At 38.6% G+C, this 17478-nt stretch overlaps 1 protein-coding gene across 1 annotated transcript in view; it reads left to right on the top strand.

The window, feature by feature from the left end:
* Positions 1–17478, top strand: part of Prkdc (protein kinase, DNA-activated, catalytic polypeptide) — a 195355-nt gene that overhangs the window by 93090 nt on the left and 84787 nt on the right. Inside the window, exons 35-40 of the mRNA XM_013009243.1 lie at positions 346–504; positions 1666–1869; positions 5813–5998; positions 8184–8288; positions 10155–10322; positions 14270–14397. Coding sequence (XP_012864697.1) covers positions 346–504; positions 1666–1869; positions 5813–5998; positions 8184–8288; positions 10155–10322; positions 14270–14397 — 950 coding nt within the window. The remainder of the gene's footprint in view (positions 1–345; positions 505–1665; positions 1870–5812; positions 5999–8183; positions 8289–10154; positions 10323–14269; positions 14398–17478) is intronic.

The following is a 17478-nucleotide window of genomic DNA, read 5'->3' as shown; positions in this document are numbered from 1 at the left end:
TAAGATTAAAGTTAAATAAGGGGCAGTTAGTAATTTCTGGAAGACTTAGAGAAGCATCTGCCATCATGCCATTGTGTGGTGAGATGTTGAATGGCAGATGTGACCTGGAAAGCAGAATAGAATCAGAACTGTCCCAAGTATTGGAAGTGTTAGACATGAATTTTGGTGGGGGGGGGACTAGCGTAGTGTTGGGGATGGAATCCAGGGCCTTGCAGATGTTAGGCAAGCACTGTATCATCTAGATATATCCCTGGTTCTAACATGGACTTTTTAATTAATGAAAGGAATGAAATTAGGCTTTTTATTTTTTTTCTTGTCAGATACTTCATGTTGATTTTATTTTAGTCTACAGATGTTTGTCATAATGTTGGTACAAGACTTCTTTCCCTGGTTTATAAAGGCATTGCATCTGGCGAGGAAAGACGGTGCCTCCCATCACTGGACCCCAGCTGTGTACGTCTCGCCACTGGACTTCTGGAGCTGGCCTTCTGTTTTGGAGGACTGGTAGGAAAAACAACTTCATGCTGTGCTGTCCTAGTGAGGGGTGTGGGTAACTACTTGAGATATTGAGTAACTTACTCACTTGAAATATATCTCTACCTAATAAATCCTGCTTTTTCTAAAATGTGAGCTGGACAAGTAGTTGATTTATAATTGCTGACTTTCAGGGCTGGGAAGGTGGCTCAGTGGTAGAGTGCTTGCTTTGCATGCATGAGGCCCTGGGTTTGATTCCTCAGCACCACAGAAGCAGAAAAAGCCAGAAGTGGTGTTGTGGCTCAGGTGGTAGAGTGCTAGCATTGAGCTGAAGAGCTGAGGGACAGCGCCCAGGCCCAGAGTTCAGGCCCCATGACTGACAGACAGCAAAAATATAAAAATAAAAATAAATAAATTATTTAATTAATTAAAAAATTGCTGACTCTCTGTAAGATTTTCTTTATACTATAGTGTTTTTTTTTTATCCAAGACTAGCATTCGAACTTGATCTCTAATGCTTTACACTCCCTGGCAAGTATCCCTACCACCTGAGCCATACCTCTAACCTCATAACACTATTTTTTAAAATAAAAGAAATAGAACATTCTTAAATTGAGGTTTGTCGATCCAGCTTTGTTTTCAAAAGGATTTTAAACACAGAACATTGGGAACTAAAGCTGACCTATGCTAACATGTGGCTTCTTCCATTATCTTCGGTGGTTCTTGAGATGGGTGGTTTGATACGGTGCTGTAGAATAATTCCAGAGGCACTACAGCAAAACGTCCTCATAGTTCTTGAAACCACCTAGGGGTGCTCTCAGGTAGTCTGATGTAGCTTAGATCACTTTTCTCCACTCCATTCTCTCTTTTCCCTCTTTCCCATTGCAGGAGCCTCTTCTTTTTCCCATTGTCTATTTTGTGTAGACAAAATTATAACTTCTTACCCTTACTTTACTGGGCTCTCCCCTTTAGCAGCAGCAGGATTTTCTGGAAAATTGGAAGCAGTGTCATTTAAGGAAAAATTTCTTCCCCAAAATAAAACCTAGAAAATAGAAATTAATTGAAGTATGTATAGTTTAAACTTGAACCTGGATTTGACATATTGGAGTCCCTTTAGACTTACTGTGTGTTTGTCTTCTTTAACATGTGAAGATGGGTCCTTACAATGGTCTTATCTTCCTTTCCTCACAGTGTGAGCACCTTGTAAGTCTTCTCTTGAGTCCAGCAACATTGTCCACACTATCCTTGAGCAGCTCACAGAGAAGCATCACCAGCTTCTTCCATGGAGAGTATTTCTATAGCTTATTCTCAGAAACTATCAATGCTGAACTGTTGAAGAATCTTGATATTGCTGTGTCAGAGCTCATGAAATCATCAGTGCATAATCCCAAAATGGTAAGAAAATTCTTCTTTAAGTATTTTCTTATAATGCTCATAGAAGAATTACCATGTTTCTGAAGTATTTTCTTAAAACAAGGTGTCTTTATAAAACACTACAAGTTCTTGCTAATATTTGAAAACAAAGTAAACATATTGTACAAAACACATTATTTTTTCATTTTATATCCCCAAATCTCTGGGCTTAATATTATAAGGTTCAACCTTACGGAAAATTGACTTTCGCCCAGGTGTCCAGTTGTAGCTTTCAAACCTGGACTGTGGCCCAGAGCTATTCTTTCCAATAGCAGCTGCAAGCTGAACCTATACACTGTTAGACCTTTCTCTCTCTTGAAAGTGTCCCCGGTCTTAATGCCAACTCATCATTTCCTGTGTGATCTTGCTCTGGCCTTCTTGGTCCCCTCATGTTGACTCTTTGGAGAGCTACACTTAATACATGTTTGACTTGGGTTGTTAAACTTCTGGGATTTTGAAAATGTAATTTGTAGAGAGTCAAAAATGATAAACTGTTGCCATGAGTATTATAAATTAGAGTGTAATTTCTTACTAAGTTGAACTTTTATACCAAACAATGCTTAATCTGTAGTTGGAAATTCTTTTTCTTTTTGTAGTAGATTGCACTAGAACATAGTAGTTTTTGAAGTTACAAATAGATTTGTAGTAGAAATATGACTCATAGGACATTGAACATTTTTTTTTTTTTGGGTCCGATCGTGGGGCCGAACTCTGGGCCTGGGCACTGTCCCTCAGCTCTTCAGCTCAAGGCTAGCACTCTACCACTTGAGCCACAGCGCCACTTCCGGCTTTTTTCTTTTTGCTTATGTGGTGCTGAGGAATCAAACCCAGGACCTCGGGATGCAAGGCAAGCGCTCTACCTTCCCAGCCCAGGACATTGAACATTTTGAGCTTTCAAGTTATTCAGATTTCTGATGAAAATGATGGGTAAAATCATATTTATATACCCCTGTTCCTTCCCCACATTCCTCTAAAATTATAGAGTAGAGTTAAAACAAACTAAAAACATACCAGTAGCATAATGTTAAAGAATGTAAAGAAAAGATTTCCAGAATGAAAAGCAACAAAGAAAAAGCACAGGTATGGCAGACTCAAAATATTTAGTCTTCTAGCTGCAACAGCAGCCAGCAGCATGGTGAGCAGGGTTTGGTGGAGAAGCTGAAGAGAGACCCTGAAACAAGGACAGTCCCTCAGTACATGGGCAGTGTTTCCCACTTCAGGTGGAGGTGTTCACTAGTTAAAAGCCTACCTAGATTTCAGACCTATGGATTATTGTCAGCCAGTTCTTTTCCTTCTGCAGGACATCAGAACAGTTAGAGAGGCTCAAGAGAAATCTTTATTGACCAAGTGTTCTTATAGCCTGTAGTCCTGCTTCTGCATGGCACTTCCAAAACAGTTTTTTTTTATTGTGAAAATACCGTACAGAGGGGTTACAATTACATGGGCAAGATAATGAGTACATTTCTTATCAAGCATTATTGCCTCCTCCTTTGTTTCCCCTTTCTATCCCTTCCCATCTCCCACCCCCCTCCCCCACCCCCCTCCCTCTCCCCCCACCCCCTCCCGGCCAGAGTTGTAAAGTTTGTTTTTCTACATAATGACTTGTACATATCATTGTTGCAATGGGTCCACCACGTGAATCCCTATTTAAACGATTTCTTTTTGCCCTTCTCTCCACAAATTATACCAACATCAAATGCAGTGAAAGCAGGGGTTATACCGTGGGGGAGGAACATACAAAGCAACAAAGAAATCATCTTATATGTTAGAAACAATCATATGAAAGAAAAAACATTTGAATACATATCTTGGGGTTCATTCCCCTAATATCAACTTATCTGACCTTTTCTGCTCATCTCAGACATATATACTAGTTATTGCAAATAAGGGAAACCATGGGACCTATGTTTCTTTTTTTTTTTAAGTTTTTAATAAAATTGTTACTGTAAAGGTGATGTACAGAGGGGTTACAGTTACATAATTCAGAAAGAGTACATTTCTTTTTAGACAATGTCACCCCTTCCATTACTCTCTCCCAAATGAGTTCTTCAATTTGAACCAACATCCAGAAATGCCAGGCTGGAGCAGAGGGCTACCAAAAATAATGAAATAAGAAGTGTTGCTAAGAAAGAACATCTCTAGAATCGAGCATAGGTATCAGAAATTAGAAGTGAAATGGATTTGGGAAGTAAAATTGAAGAAGTCATAACAGTGACTAGTGGGAGAAGACAAACCAACATAGGAGAGAAATAATGATCTACCAAAGTTCCATAGAGCTGAGCAGCAAGATAGAAGCTCCAGAGGAAAGAGGCTGAGAAAGGCTTCCTGTGACAGATCAGGAGTACTGAAGTAATGAAAGCCCCAAGTTCCCTGATATAAAAGGGCTGTGGAGAAAACTCAACATGGAGCATACTCCCTAGGGGTTAAGAATCCTGGGGTTTCACTATGAGAAAAACTGAAGAAAAACCAGTTCTATGTAAAAGGATCATGAAATTGAATAACATTTGTCTTCTCAACAGAAGTGTGGATGATGCAGAAGTATGAGCCAAAATTCCTTCATAATTCACACAAGAAATTTCCCTTAAGTTTTAAGTGCAGCTAGATAATATGTAAGAGTAGGATGTACAGGTTTCAAACATGCCTGACCTAAAAGGAGATGTGTCTCTTGTGTATTTCTCTTTGGTCAGGAGCCTTGAAAGAGGAAGTTGCTGATGTGAAAAGTCAGCCTTATATTGAGGAAGGGGCAGGTCTCAAGCCTGGTACCTCCTAGCAAGGCACAAACTTTACTCACTAGGAGCAGGTAGACTCCCTAATTGGTTCAGCTAGGTTGAGGCCATCTGATTTGGAAAAGTTTAATGGCAGATTAAGGATAGATGCTGAAAACAGCAAAGAAAACATGTGAGGATTAGCTTTAAGGGTAGAAAAATGTGCTATGTGGAACTTTTATTATTTTCCAGGTGCATCCCCTAACTAAAACTTCTCTTTATCATGTACCACTTGATAGCTGGGGGAAAAATGGGAGTGTTAGTGGGTCACAGTTTACAAATAAAGTACTGTTGGTGTGGGAGTTGTCATGAGGCTGTGTTGAAGTGACTTAACCATGAGATATTGGGCATCCATGGAAATGGGTTTGTTCAGCCATTTACATTAATGAGCATTTAAATGCAACAGATACCATTTCAGGTGACTTAACATGAATGAATAAAAGTCAATGCTAGAGTATTGGGGTTTTCTTTTTTATATTCCCTTGACAAGTGCTATTTGTGCCATTAAACTTCTGTAGTAAAGAAAAAAAAATGGGCTGGGAAGGTGGCTCAATGGTAGAGCGCTTGCCTTGCATGCATGAGGCCCTGGGTTCGATTCCTCAGCACCACATAAACAGAAAAAAAAAGCCGGAAGTGGTGCTATGGCTCAAGTGGTAGCGTGCTAGCCTTGAGCTGAAGAGCTGAGACCCATAGTTCAGGCTCCATGACTGGACCTCCTCCCCCCCCAGAAAAAGAAAAATGTGCTAGAAATAGTGTTAGTAGTATGGGGCATCTATGATAAATGTTCATGTCATCGTAATAGTAATATTGAATGTTAAAGCAAACTTAGATTGTCACTGTATTGGGAGGTGGTGGTGGGATGGGAGCTGTGTGTGTGAATGTACTGTTGTGGAAGTGGCCACAAAAGGGAGCTCAGTCCCCTTCTAGGTGGAGTTCTATCAACAATGTCCCTACTAAGAGCCCATGAGTGGCGTGATGGCACACTGACATGAATGAAGCCACATGTGTTAGAATACTCATTTTAGATCAAAAGCTTTGAAATAGAGAAACAGAAGAAAAAGCATATTCACTTTCCAAGAATAGCTTTGAAATTAAAGTAAGCTTTGTATTTATCTTAGTATTAAGAATTTTTTTCTTCAAACGCTGCAAATTTATTTCAGGTGAGTGCTGTTTTAAATGGTATGTTAGATCAGAGCTTCAGGGATCGAGCTATTCAGAAACACCAGGGACTGAAGCTTGCAACTACAATTCTGCAAAACTGGAGAACGTTTGATTCATGGTGGGCCGGGGATTCTGCTCCAGAAAGCAAAATGGCAGTGCTGACGTTACTGGCAAAAATTTTACAGGTATTTTGTAAAGTCTAAAACATTCATTCATGTTCAGGGTTTTTGTTTATTGTCCTTTTTTTCCACTTTCAATTATTCTTATTGGCAGACTAGGGTACAAATTATTGGTGTTTATACATCCATGTTTGCTAACAATTCATTTCCAAATATTGCTAAATTTTAGAATTATACTTTACAATAATTGGTAGCTAATTTCCTTTAACTATTTTTCTTTCTAGCATTCCTACTAATTAGAAACATTAAAACAGACCTGAATTAAAAATATTTTTTATTATTATAAAGGTGATATGCAGAGGGGTTTCATTAGTCAGGTAATAAGTACATTTCTTTTTCATAGTGATGCCTGGTTCCTTCTTTTCTACCAGATTTTCACCTCCCACCCCGCCTTCTCCACAAGTTGTATGGTTCATTTTTTTAACATAGTGTCTACTGAGTACTACTGCTGCATTTGTTTATCCTTTGTCCCTCCATTTCTGTGACCCTCTCTTACCCTCCCAAAGACAGATTAATGAACAAACAAGACAAAAAGAAAAGAAAATCAAAGCTGGGAGTCAGTGGCTCATGCCTGTAATCCTAGCTACTCAGGAGGCTGAGATCTGAGGATCATGGTTCATTCAGAGCCAGCCCAGGCAAGGAAGTCTGTGAGACTCTTTGTTTTTTTTTTGGTCCAGTCATGGGGCCTGAACTCTGTGCCTGGGCGCTGTCCCTCAGCTCTTCAGCTCAAGGCTAGCGCTCTACCACTTGAGCCACAGTGCCACTTCCGGCTTTTTTCTTTTTGCTTATGTGGTGCTGGGGAATCGAACCCAGGGCCTCAGGCATGCAAGGCAAGCGCTCTACCACTGAGCCACCTTCCCAGCCCCAGTCTGTGAGACTCTTATCTTCAGTAAACCACTAGAAAACCGTAAGTGGTGCTGTGGCTCAAGTGGTAGAGCACTAGCCCTGAGCTGAAGAGCTGGGGGACAGCACCAAGGCCCATAGTTCAACAACCGACCAGAAAAAAGAAAGAATACTACTAAGAGAAAAACCTCTTGTTTCCATTTCCTGGAGTTCATTTTGATAAATATTATTTTACGTGTTCAGAGGCACAGAAACATTTACACCTTTGTGTTCTTCCCCTAAGAGGTCTGTTGGGTAGCAAAATTGCAATTATCCTACCTCAGCTTCCTTATAGTGTGTATGCCACTGTGGCAGGCATGTTCATTGCTTTTTTTTTCTTTTCTTTGTGTTGGTACTGGGCCTTGAACTCAGGGCCTAGGTGAAGTCCCATAGCTTTTGCTCAGGGCTGGCATTTTACCACTTGAGCCAGAGCTCCACTTCTGATTTATTGGTGCTTAATTGGAGCTAAGTATCTCATGCACCATCCTACTCCAGCTGGCTTCTGAGATCCTCAGATCTCAGCCTCCTGTTAGGTTTAAGGGCATGAGCCACTGGCTGCCCGACTTATGAAGTCTGAAATGTGTATTTTTAAAAGTGCTGGAAGTTGCCTTTAAAGTTGCTGAAAGTTCTGTCCCTCCCTTCCTCCCAAACAAATTTGAGCAAGTCTGAAATTTTAGCATATCTATTTTCATGCCTTCAATCAACCAACCACATTCATTTTCATTCACCTCCCACTCCCCAATAGAGCATGTTTTCTTTCTTTCCTTCCCCACTCACCCACCAACTGATCAGCAGCTTCTTTATGCTGTTTTTATATATAATTGTTATGTATTTCAAAATTACTTTATTTTTCCAGTTTCCTTCTTCTAAATAGGCCTTTCAATTAAATTCATGTTCTATATATGTCCATAATAATGTGTACAGGCATATACATAAATCCGTATCAATGAATAGATGTATTTTTAAACTTCTACATGTGGGTAAAAACATGATATCTGGCTTTTTAAAGCTTATAGGTTTTGATAAAGATGATATTTTGAGGAGATGATCTCTAATTACCATACAGTTTTTACTTTTCATTTTTTACAGTTATCTGTTATGCTCATTTTATCCTTTCTACTGCAATTTTATATGCTGTGTATTAGCAATTAATATTAAATATTAAAATATTTTAGAACAAGATTTTAAAAAGTATTCGAAGCCCTAGAATGAATACACAATTAATTCCTAAATGGTAAACACTTGGAAAATGTATTAAAGAGAATAGAGGCCCAATACAAAAAATGTGTTGTTTTTATTTCTCCTCTAGATCGATTCATCTGTGTCTTTTAATACAAATCACAGCTTATTTCCTGAAGTCTTTGCAACATACACTAGTATACTTTCTGATTCAAACTTGGATCTACACTTAAAGGTAAATGATGTTAAACTACTTTTTTTCAGATTACATTCTCATTTACTTTTACATCTTCATATTTTTGTTTTGTCATGTTTTTCATGAGAGGAGAATTTCAATTATGCAAAGATAAGAGAGATTAGCACAATAACCCTCCCCACCCCACCCTGGTGCCATCTGTCAAGTTAGCATGGCCATAAGTGCAAGCCTGAATTTAGCATTCTTAGAATAATTTACATTTAGCCAGGCGCTAGTGGCTCGCACCTAGAATCCTAGCTACTCAGGAAGCTGAGATCTGAGGATTGCAGTTCAAAGACAGCCTGGGCAAGAAAGTTCGAGAGCCTCTAATCGCCAATAAACCACCAGAAAACCAGAAGTGATGCTGTGGTTCAAGTGGTAGAGTGCTAGTTTTGAGCTGAAGAACTCAGAGATGGAACCCAGGCCCAGAGTTCAAGCCAATAACAACAACAACAACAATAATAATAATTTACATTTATCTTTTCAAAGACATGAGTTAAATTGCTTCTAGACTTACTATACTAACTTTTTCTATTATAATTAATATAAAGTCTCTTGGTAACTTTTTAAATAAGTTTTTTTAGTGTGAAAATACTGTACAGAGGGGTTACAATTACATGAGCAAACTAATAAGTACATTTCTTATCAAGCATCTTGGTAAATTTTTTTCAGCCAAGAATATAATAAATATTGTAACTTTAATATTAATTTAAACTTTCTAAATGAGGTTGTAGTAAAACATACCTTTTTTACTGGATAGGAGGGATAATTTTTTGGAACTTTCTGTTTGCTTGCTTGATGAACTTTTCTGATATATGAGAATGTCTTGGAATTTATTTGCTATTCAAGAAAGATAGGGCCAGGCGCTGGTGGCTCACACCTGTAATCCTAGCTACTCAGGAGGCTGAGATCTGAAAATCACTCTTCAAAGCCAGCCAAGCAGCAAAGTCTGTGACACTCTTATCTCTAATAAACCCACCAGAAAACCAGAAGTGGTGCTGTGGGTCAAGTGGTAGAGCATTCGCCTTGAGCTGAAGAGCTGAATGGTAGTGCCTAGGCCCCAGAGTTCATGCCCCACAACCGACAAAAAAAAAAAAAAAGAAGGAATGGACACTTTATTCTTCTTAAGCACAGTATGAATATCTGAAGTAATTCTGCAAACAGGTATCTTTCCACACAGAACATGTGCCATGCATTTCTATTAGGGGTTTTGTTTGTAGAGCAAGAACATATAAACAGAGTTAGTTATAATGTCCTATGTTTGTTTCTTTTCTTCTTTTTTTTGTTGGTCATGGGGCTTGAACTCTGGGCCTGAGCGCTGTCCCTCAGCTCTTCAGCTCAAGGCTAGTGCTCTACCACTTGAACTACAGTACCACTTCTGGTTTTCTGGTGGTTTATTGGAGATAAGAGTCTCACGGACTTTCCTGCCCAGGCTGGCTTTGAACTGAGATCCTTAGAACTCAGCCTCCTGAGTAGCTAGGATTACAGGCGTGAGCCACCAGTGCCCGGTGTCTGTGATTTTTCTGAGTCAGTCCATTGATCTGTAGAATTGAAGCTGAGACACATAGTTGCATTCAGATTGGTTTTTACTTTTACCTTACTTTTTGTTTTTACTTTCAATTATTTGTAAGTTGTTGTACACAGGGATTTTAACTTGACATGTCAGTTTATGAGTACATTGCATGTTGATCAGGCCATCCCTCTTATCATTCTTGATTTTTAATATAATCTAAAATGTGTAGTGAAGTCATTTGTGGACTCCATATAACGGTTAATTAGCAGTCCTCAGAATATAGTAATTTTATTTATTCCATGGGATCTGTAAGCTACAGTTATTATGATTTCACTTGTCTTCATTGCTCACAGGGTCAAGCTGTAATTCTTCTTCCATTCTTCACCAACATGACTGGCAGCAGTCTGGAAGACCTAAAGCATGTTATCGAGAAGCTCATTGTTTCCAATTTCCCTATGAAATCTGATGAATTTCCTCCAGGAACTCTGAAGTACAACAGTTATGTGGACTGCATAAAAATGGTTAGCTTTCAGATGTATCAAAGTTAAATATAGACTGACTTTTGTTGCATTTCTTTTTAAAATTTTATTTTTTAACTTGCACTTAGAAACAAAATTTATATACATTAATGGATACCATATAATGTTTAGATACCTACATATACATTGTATAGTGTTTTAATCAAGCTAAATATATCTGTTTCCTTAAGTAGTTACGATTTCTTCTTAGTGAAAACTTTGAATTATCTATAATTACTTTACTGTTCAGTAGAGTACCAGACTTCTTACTCCACCCAATTGTAGCTTAGTACTCACTGATCAAACTCTCCCCATCCCCATGTTTCCCAGCTTCTAGTAACCAGTTCTCTGAACTTTTAGTGAGATAAACTTTTTTTTTTTATTGGTCATGGGGCTTGAACTCTGGGACTTGGCACTGTCCCTCAGCTTTTCAGCTCAAGGTGAGCACTTTACCACTTGAGTCACAGAGCCACTTCCAGTTTTCTGGTGGTTTATTGGAGATAAGCGTCTCATGGACTTTCCTGCCTGGGCTGGCTTTGAACTGTGATCCTCAGATCTCATTCTGCTGAGTAGCTAGGATTACAGGCTTTGTCACCAGTGCCTGGCCTGAGATAAACTTTTTAACATGATATATATGAGTGAGATCATATACTACCTGTCTCTCTGAGCCTGCTTTATTTTACTTTCCAGAATGATCCCCAACTTCATCCTTGTGACCATAGATGACAGAATGCCAGCCTTTATAAGGCTAAAGAGGAGTCCATTATGTATTATTTATGCATCAGCTAATAGGCATTTAAGTTATTTCCATTTTTTACCTATTGTGAATAGTTCTTTGACATATGATTTCATTTCCATTGGAGATTTATACATAAATTACACATGTATGTGTGCATATGTGTACATGTTTGTATGTACATATACGGAATGGAGTTGTATTTTGTTTTTAGTTTTTTGAGAACTTTCTGTACTGCTTGTAATAGTGATTACTGATTTATATTCCTATCAAGAATATTTAAAGATTATCTTTTCTCCAAAGTCTCACCAGCATTTGATAGCTTTAACTTTTTTAAAATAGCTTATTGGGTGGAAGCAATACCTTATTGCAGTTTTTTTGATTTTTATTTCTTTGATGATTAGTGATATTAAGTACTTTTTTGTGTACTTGTTGGGCATTTATATATCTTTTGTGTATATGTGTGTGTGTGTTGGTATTAGCATTTGAACTCAGGGCCTGTGTGCTATCTCTTAGCTCTCTCGTTTAGGCTTATGGTCCTCAGATTTCAGCTTTCTGAGTAGCTAGGATTATAGGGGTGAGCAACTGGTGTCTGGCTTGTATGCTGTTTTTTGAGAAAAGTCTTTCTAGAGCTATTACCCAATGTAAATATTTGTTTTTTTTGTGTATGTTTTACAATGAGTCTTTGTGGTTTCACATATATGTATCAGATGTATAGTTTTTCAAATACTTTCTCTTATTCTGTATGCTATTTTTTTTACTGTGCAGAAAAGCTTTTCAGTTTGATGGAATGTCATTTGTCTATTTTTTCTTTGGTTCTTATGGTTTTGGGGTTTTCTTCAAAATGTTCTCAGCAATGCCAATGTTCTGAAGCTCTCTGTCACTGTTTTCTTTTATAAGACCTATAGCTTTTATCTTTTTATAAGACCTTATATTAAACCTTTAATCCATGTGAACTGATTTTTATAACTGGTAAGAGATGGGACGTAGTTTCCTTTTCGTGTATGTGGGTATTCAGTTTCCCAGCTTCATCTGTTAAGAAAAAAAAAACACTATCCTACTTCATAAAAGTGAATATTTTTTAAAAATGTTTTTCTCTAGTTTGCATTCTTCCCTTTCCTTTTCCCCTCTCTGTCCTTCCTACCTCCTTTTTTTTGTGCTGGTTCTGGGACGTGAACTCCGGGCCTGGGCACTGTCCCTCAGCTTTTTTTGCTGAAGGCTAGCATTCTACCATGTGAGCCACAGTTCTACTTCTGGCTTTTTGGTAGATAGTTGGAGATAAGAGACTCACAGACTTTCCTGCCAGAGTTGGCATTGAAAGGTGATCCTCAATTGAGCCACAGCCCCCAGTTCTTTTTTACTTTAGTTACTTTAGACCATGTTCTTCTTACCTAGTTTTTTTTTTTTTTTTTTTTTGCATAGATAGGTGTGTACCACCATACTTGGCTTGTTTGTTGATTCTCATCAATCTTTTTTCTCAGCAGGTCTCAAACCTTGACCCTCCTGATCTTTTTATTCCTATTAGCTGGGATTACAGGTGTATGCCACCATATCTGTCTTAAAAAAATAAATGAATAAAAGGTGGGTGGGTGCTGGTAGCTTATGCCTGTAATCCTAGCTACTCAGGAAGCTAAGTTCTGAGTATTGAGGTTTGGAGTCAGCCTGGGCAGGAAAGTCCATGACACTCTTCTCTCTAACACTAAAAATTTAGAAGTGGAGCAGTGGTTCAAATGGTAGAGCAGTAGCCTTGAGCAAAAATATGACAACACTGAGGTCCTGAGTTCAAGCCCTAGGAGACACAAAACAATCAAACTTGTCTCTTTATTGTATTTCCTTAACATGGAAAGTTAGGTTTAAAGCTTGACCGTGAGATTCAGGTAGATCTTCTTGGCAAAGTAGTACAGTAGGAGGCAGTCTTTTCAGGTTGCCATGTAGAGTGACCTCAAGTCTGTTTATATTACATTAGATATTTTTTTTCCCTAGTAATGTTACCTAATGTTTTTATCAGCCACCAAGAGTCTAAGTAGATCCTTAGTACTTTATTTTAAAGTAAATGCCAGAGTATAAATATATCTGCAAATAACTACTGAATATTTGAAGTGTCTAATGTAAGAAATATACAAACTAAGGGCATAGCTGCATGTGCCCAGAGGCTAGCAGAACAGGATAACTGGAGCCCAAGAAGAGTTCAAGGACAACCTGGGAAAAGTTCAACCTATCCTGGAAAAAACAATTACAATCAGGTTACTTTGGGATAAGAATATAGCTCCGTAGTGGAGTTCCTGACTAGCAGGTGTCAGCCCTTGAGTCCATTCCCAGTGCTTCCCTGCATGCCAGGGACAGGGCAGAGAACGGTCAGTGAGGCAAGGAGGATAGTCAGAGAAGCTGCAGAGTAGCTTCAGACATGAAGGAAGCATTGGTTCCATGAAGGGAGACAAATAAGATCTGTAGGAATTAAATATATAAAAACAAAGTTTAACTTAAAACTGTCCTGTTCAGTTCTGAAGTTAAAATTGAGGATGTCTGCTAGAGCAAACAGATGAGACAGAATAGGAGAGTTAAGGAGGAATAAACTGGAGAAACAGCCTGGAGAGACAATAGAACATACATCTTTAGTTAGATGACCAGCACCTGACAAGGAAGACACTTTGTCATGGAATTCCAGCGGGAACACATTTGCAAAATCCAGACTCAAATATTTAATGAATATTACATGCTATCCATTCATGACTGATACAGGAGTGACACAAATAATAGCATTTTTAAAATTGCGTGTGTAATTAGAGCTATTAAAAGCTGCTCGTAATTGTTTAAAATCGCATGTAAAGGGCTGGGAAGGTGGCTCAGTGGTAGAGCGCTTGCCTTGCATGCTTGAGGCCTTGGGTTCGATTCCTCAGCACCACATAAGCAGAAAAAAAAAAGCCGGAAGTGGCACTGAGGCTCAAATGGTAGAGTGCTAGCCTTGAGCTGAAGAGCTGAGGGACAGCGCCCAGGCCGAGTTCAGGCCTCATGACCAGACCCAAAAAAAAATTGCATGTAAAATTAGAGCTGTTAAAACCAAATTGCTGTGGGCAGTGTAGAACATTGTCCTAGCAAGTATAAGGCCTTTTGAAACCCCAGACCTGCCAAAAAATAAAAAAATAAATAAAAGACAGCCAAATAAAAATAAAACCAAACAAAAATTTGATGATTGATATACTTTTACATTTTTTAGTTTTTAGATGCATTGGAATTATCTCAAAGTCCAGTTTTGTTACAATTGATGACAGAAATTCTTTGTCGGGAACAGAAACATGTTATGGAAGAATTATTTCAAACCACTTTCAAAAAGATTGCCAGGAGGTAAGTCTTTCTAGTCTGGAATCCCAGAAGTCAGACAGGATGTATGTTAGATCTGGGAGGATTATCTTGTCTCTTTCAAGGAAAGTTGAGAGGCAATTTAGCAAACTCTGGGTGTTGTTTTTGGTGCTGCTTTTATTTTATTTTTCTTCAAAACAAACTTTTATTTTGAAACCTTGCAAACATTCTTAAAGCTAAAATGATGAGTATAAATGAGATTTCAGATGGAAAAAAAATCAGCATTGTTCCAGCTTTGTTCCACTCATTTTTTTTCTTTTGTTGTTGTTATTGTGTTCTAAAACAGATGTCTGGGGCCTTTTTATTTCATTTCAAAAAATTTTCTCCATGTCTTAAAAATGCTGTTTCCTAGCCAGGTAGAGTAGCTCCATTCCCATCATCCCTGCTTCTTGAAGATAGAAGGATCATAGATTGAAGACATCCTAGGGAAAAAAAAATGTTAACAAGATCCTCTCTCAATGAACAAGCCTAGGGTAGTGGTGCATACCTGTGATCCTAGCTATAAAGGAGGCAGAGATAGGAGGATTGAGGTCTGAGGTCAGTCCTAGGCAAAAGCATAAGATCCTATATAGAAGAATAACTAAAAGCATAAAAGGCTAGTGGTATGGCTCAGTAGTAGTTTCAGAGGTGAAACCTAGTACTGCCAAAAAAACAAAATACAAAAAATATTACTTTCTATAGAGGAATTTTTAACTTCAAAGGCAGAAAGAAACCACAAAAAAAAGCAGACCAACATCTCTCATGAATCTACATTCACAAAAGTCTTTAGAAGTACATTAACAAGCCAAATCCAGTATATGTAACAAAGATAATGTGCTAAGCCAGGGGCCTGTGGTTCATGGTAGTAATCCTCTCTACTCAGGATTCTGTAATCTAAGGAACAGGATTCAAAGCCTGTTTGAGAAGGAAACTCCTCTTAATTATCCAGCAAACAGCCAAAAGTGGTGAAAAGCTAGGGACAGAACTCAGGCTCTGAGTTTAAGCCCTTACTAAACTACTTCCAAAGAGCCCGAAGTGGAGCTGTGGCTCAAGTGGTAGAATACCAGCTTTGAGCAAAAATGCTCAGGGATATCACCTAGACCTTGAGTTCAAGCCCAGGCCCCCCCCCCCCCACACACACACGCGCACACGCGCACGCACGCACGCACGCATGCACGTACACACACACGAGATTTATCCTAGGGATAAATCTGGAACTCAATTTGTAGTGTTTTAAAGCATATTGATTGAATAAAGAATTAGGGGCTGGAGATATGGCTCAAGTGGTAGGTAGAGTGCTTGCCTATCAAACACAATGCCTTGGGTTCACACCCCAGTACCACTTAAAAAAAGGAAGAAAATGAAATACATTTTAATAAATCCTTAAAAAATCAATTGTTATTATAAAGGTGATACACAGAGGGTGTTACAGTTGCATAAGTCAGGTATTGAGTACATTTCTTTCTGGGACAGTGTCGCCCTTCCCTGGTTTTCTCCCAGTTTTTCTCTCCCACCTCCCGCCCACAAGTTGTATAGTTCATTTTCAACATAGTGTCCAGTACTATTGCTACATTTTCACCCTAAACAAAATCTAATACTAATGGATGACAAAGCTGACAGAGGTTATTACACAGTAAAGAAAGATTTCAGAGTGAAAAACGGAATGCTTTCCTTCTGAGGCTGAGGACCAGGTTGTATGTGCTATCTGCTGATTTTCAGCGTGGTAAGTTGGAGCTATTATATTAGGACAAAAAAAAAAAAGACAAGGAAAAAAAGCCAACCAGGTGTTTTACTAGGAAGTTTTGTTCATATTCTATTTTGTCCTCATTGCTTTTTTCCACCTATGAGGTCTTGAACTTCTTTTCTTTTTATTTCAAGTTTAACATTATAGAGTTTAAAATTTAACTTATTTTCTTAATTTAGTTTCTTTACCCTATGGATAAGTTTTTTTTTTTTACATATTGTTGTTTTCAGTAACACTATTGTTACATAGTTGCTATATTGTTTAATTACATAAATACTTTAAAAATAACATTACCAGTAATAAGAATACTGACAACTAAGTGGGGTGCCAGTGTTCATACCTCGCTACTCAGGGGCCTGAGATCTGAGGATTGCAGTTAGAAGCCAGTCTCGGCCAGAAAAATCCTGAGACTCTTACCGCCAATGAACTACTCAGAAAAAGCTGGAAATGGCGCTGTGGCTCAAGGGGCAGAGCATTAGCCTTGAAGCAAAAAGAGGCTCAAGTACAGAAGCAGGCCCTGAGATTTAAGCCCAGGACTGGCAAAAAAAAAAATAAAATAAAGGGGCTGGGAAGGTGGCTCAGTGGTAGAGTGCTTGCCTTGCATGCATGAGGCCCTGGGTTCGATTCCTTAGCACCACATAAGCAAACAGAAAAAAGCCAGAAGTGGTGCTGTGGCTCAAGTTGTAGAGCGCTAGCCTTGAGCTGAAGAGCTGAGGGACAGTGCCCAGGCCCAGAGTTCAGGCCCCATGACCGGACCCCCCCCCCAAAAAAAAACAAAACAAAAGAAAAAAAATAAAGAGACTGACAGCTAATTGAAATTAAAAATTTTTGAGTAATAATTGGCAAGTATATCAAGTCAAATCATCTTAAACCTTATGATACAGCTTTATCAGTGTGTAGTGGTTATATTAGTTAGGAATGCTTCTTTAATTTTCAAATTTTAGAATTATTTTTTTAATATATATTTTTATTATAAAGATACTGTACAGAGGGGCTGGGAAGGTGGCTCAGTGGAAGAGTGTTTGCCTTGCATGCATGAGGCCCTGGGTTCGATTCCTCAGTACCACAGAAGCAGAAAAAGCCAGAAGTGGCGCTGTGGCTCAAGTGGTAGAGCTCTAGCCTTGAGCTGGAGAACTCAGGGACAGCGTCCAGGCGCAGAGTTCAGGCCCCATGACCAACCAAAAGAAAAAAAAGAAAGAAAAAAAAGATACTATATAGAGGGGTTGCAGTTACATGAGTAAGGTAATGAGTACATTTCCTGTCGAGCATTGTTACCCCTTCCTTTGATTTCCCCCTATCATCGAATTATTTCTTTAGTTACTGTTATCTTTTTTTTTTTTTTT

The sequence above is a fragment of the Dipodomys ordii genome, unplaced genomic scaffold (genome assembly GCF_000151885.1).
Source record: "Dipodomys ordii isolate 6190 unplaced genomic scaffold, Dord_2.0 Scaffold9, whole genome shotgun sequence".
NCBI classification, from domain to species: Eukaryota; Metazoa; Chordata; class Mammalia; order Rodentia; family Heteromyidae; genus Dipodomys; species Dipodomys ordii.
The sequence above is the reverse complement of the archived record's forward strand: the minus strand, read 5'-3'. Positions and strand labels throughout refer to the sequence as shown.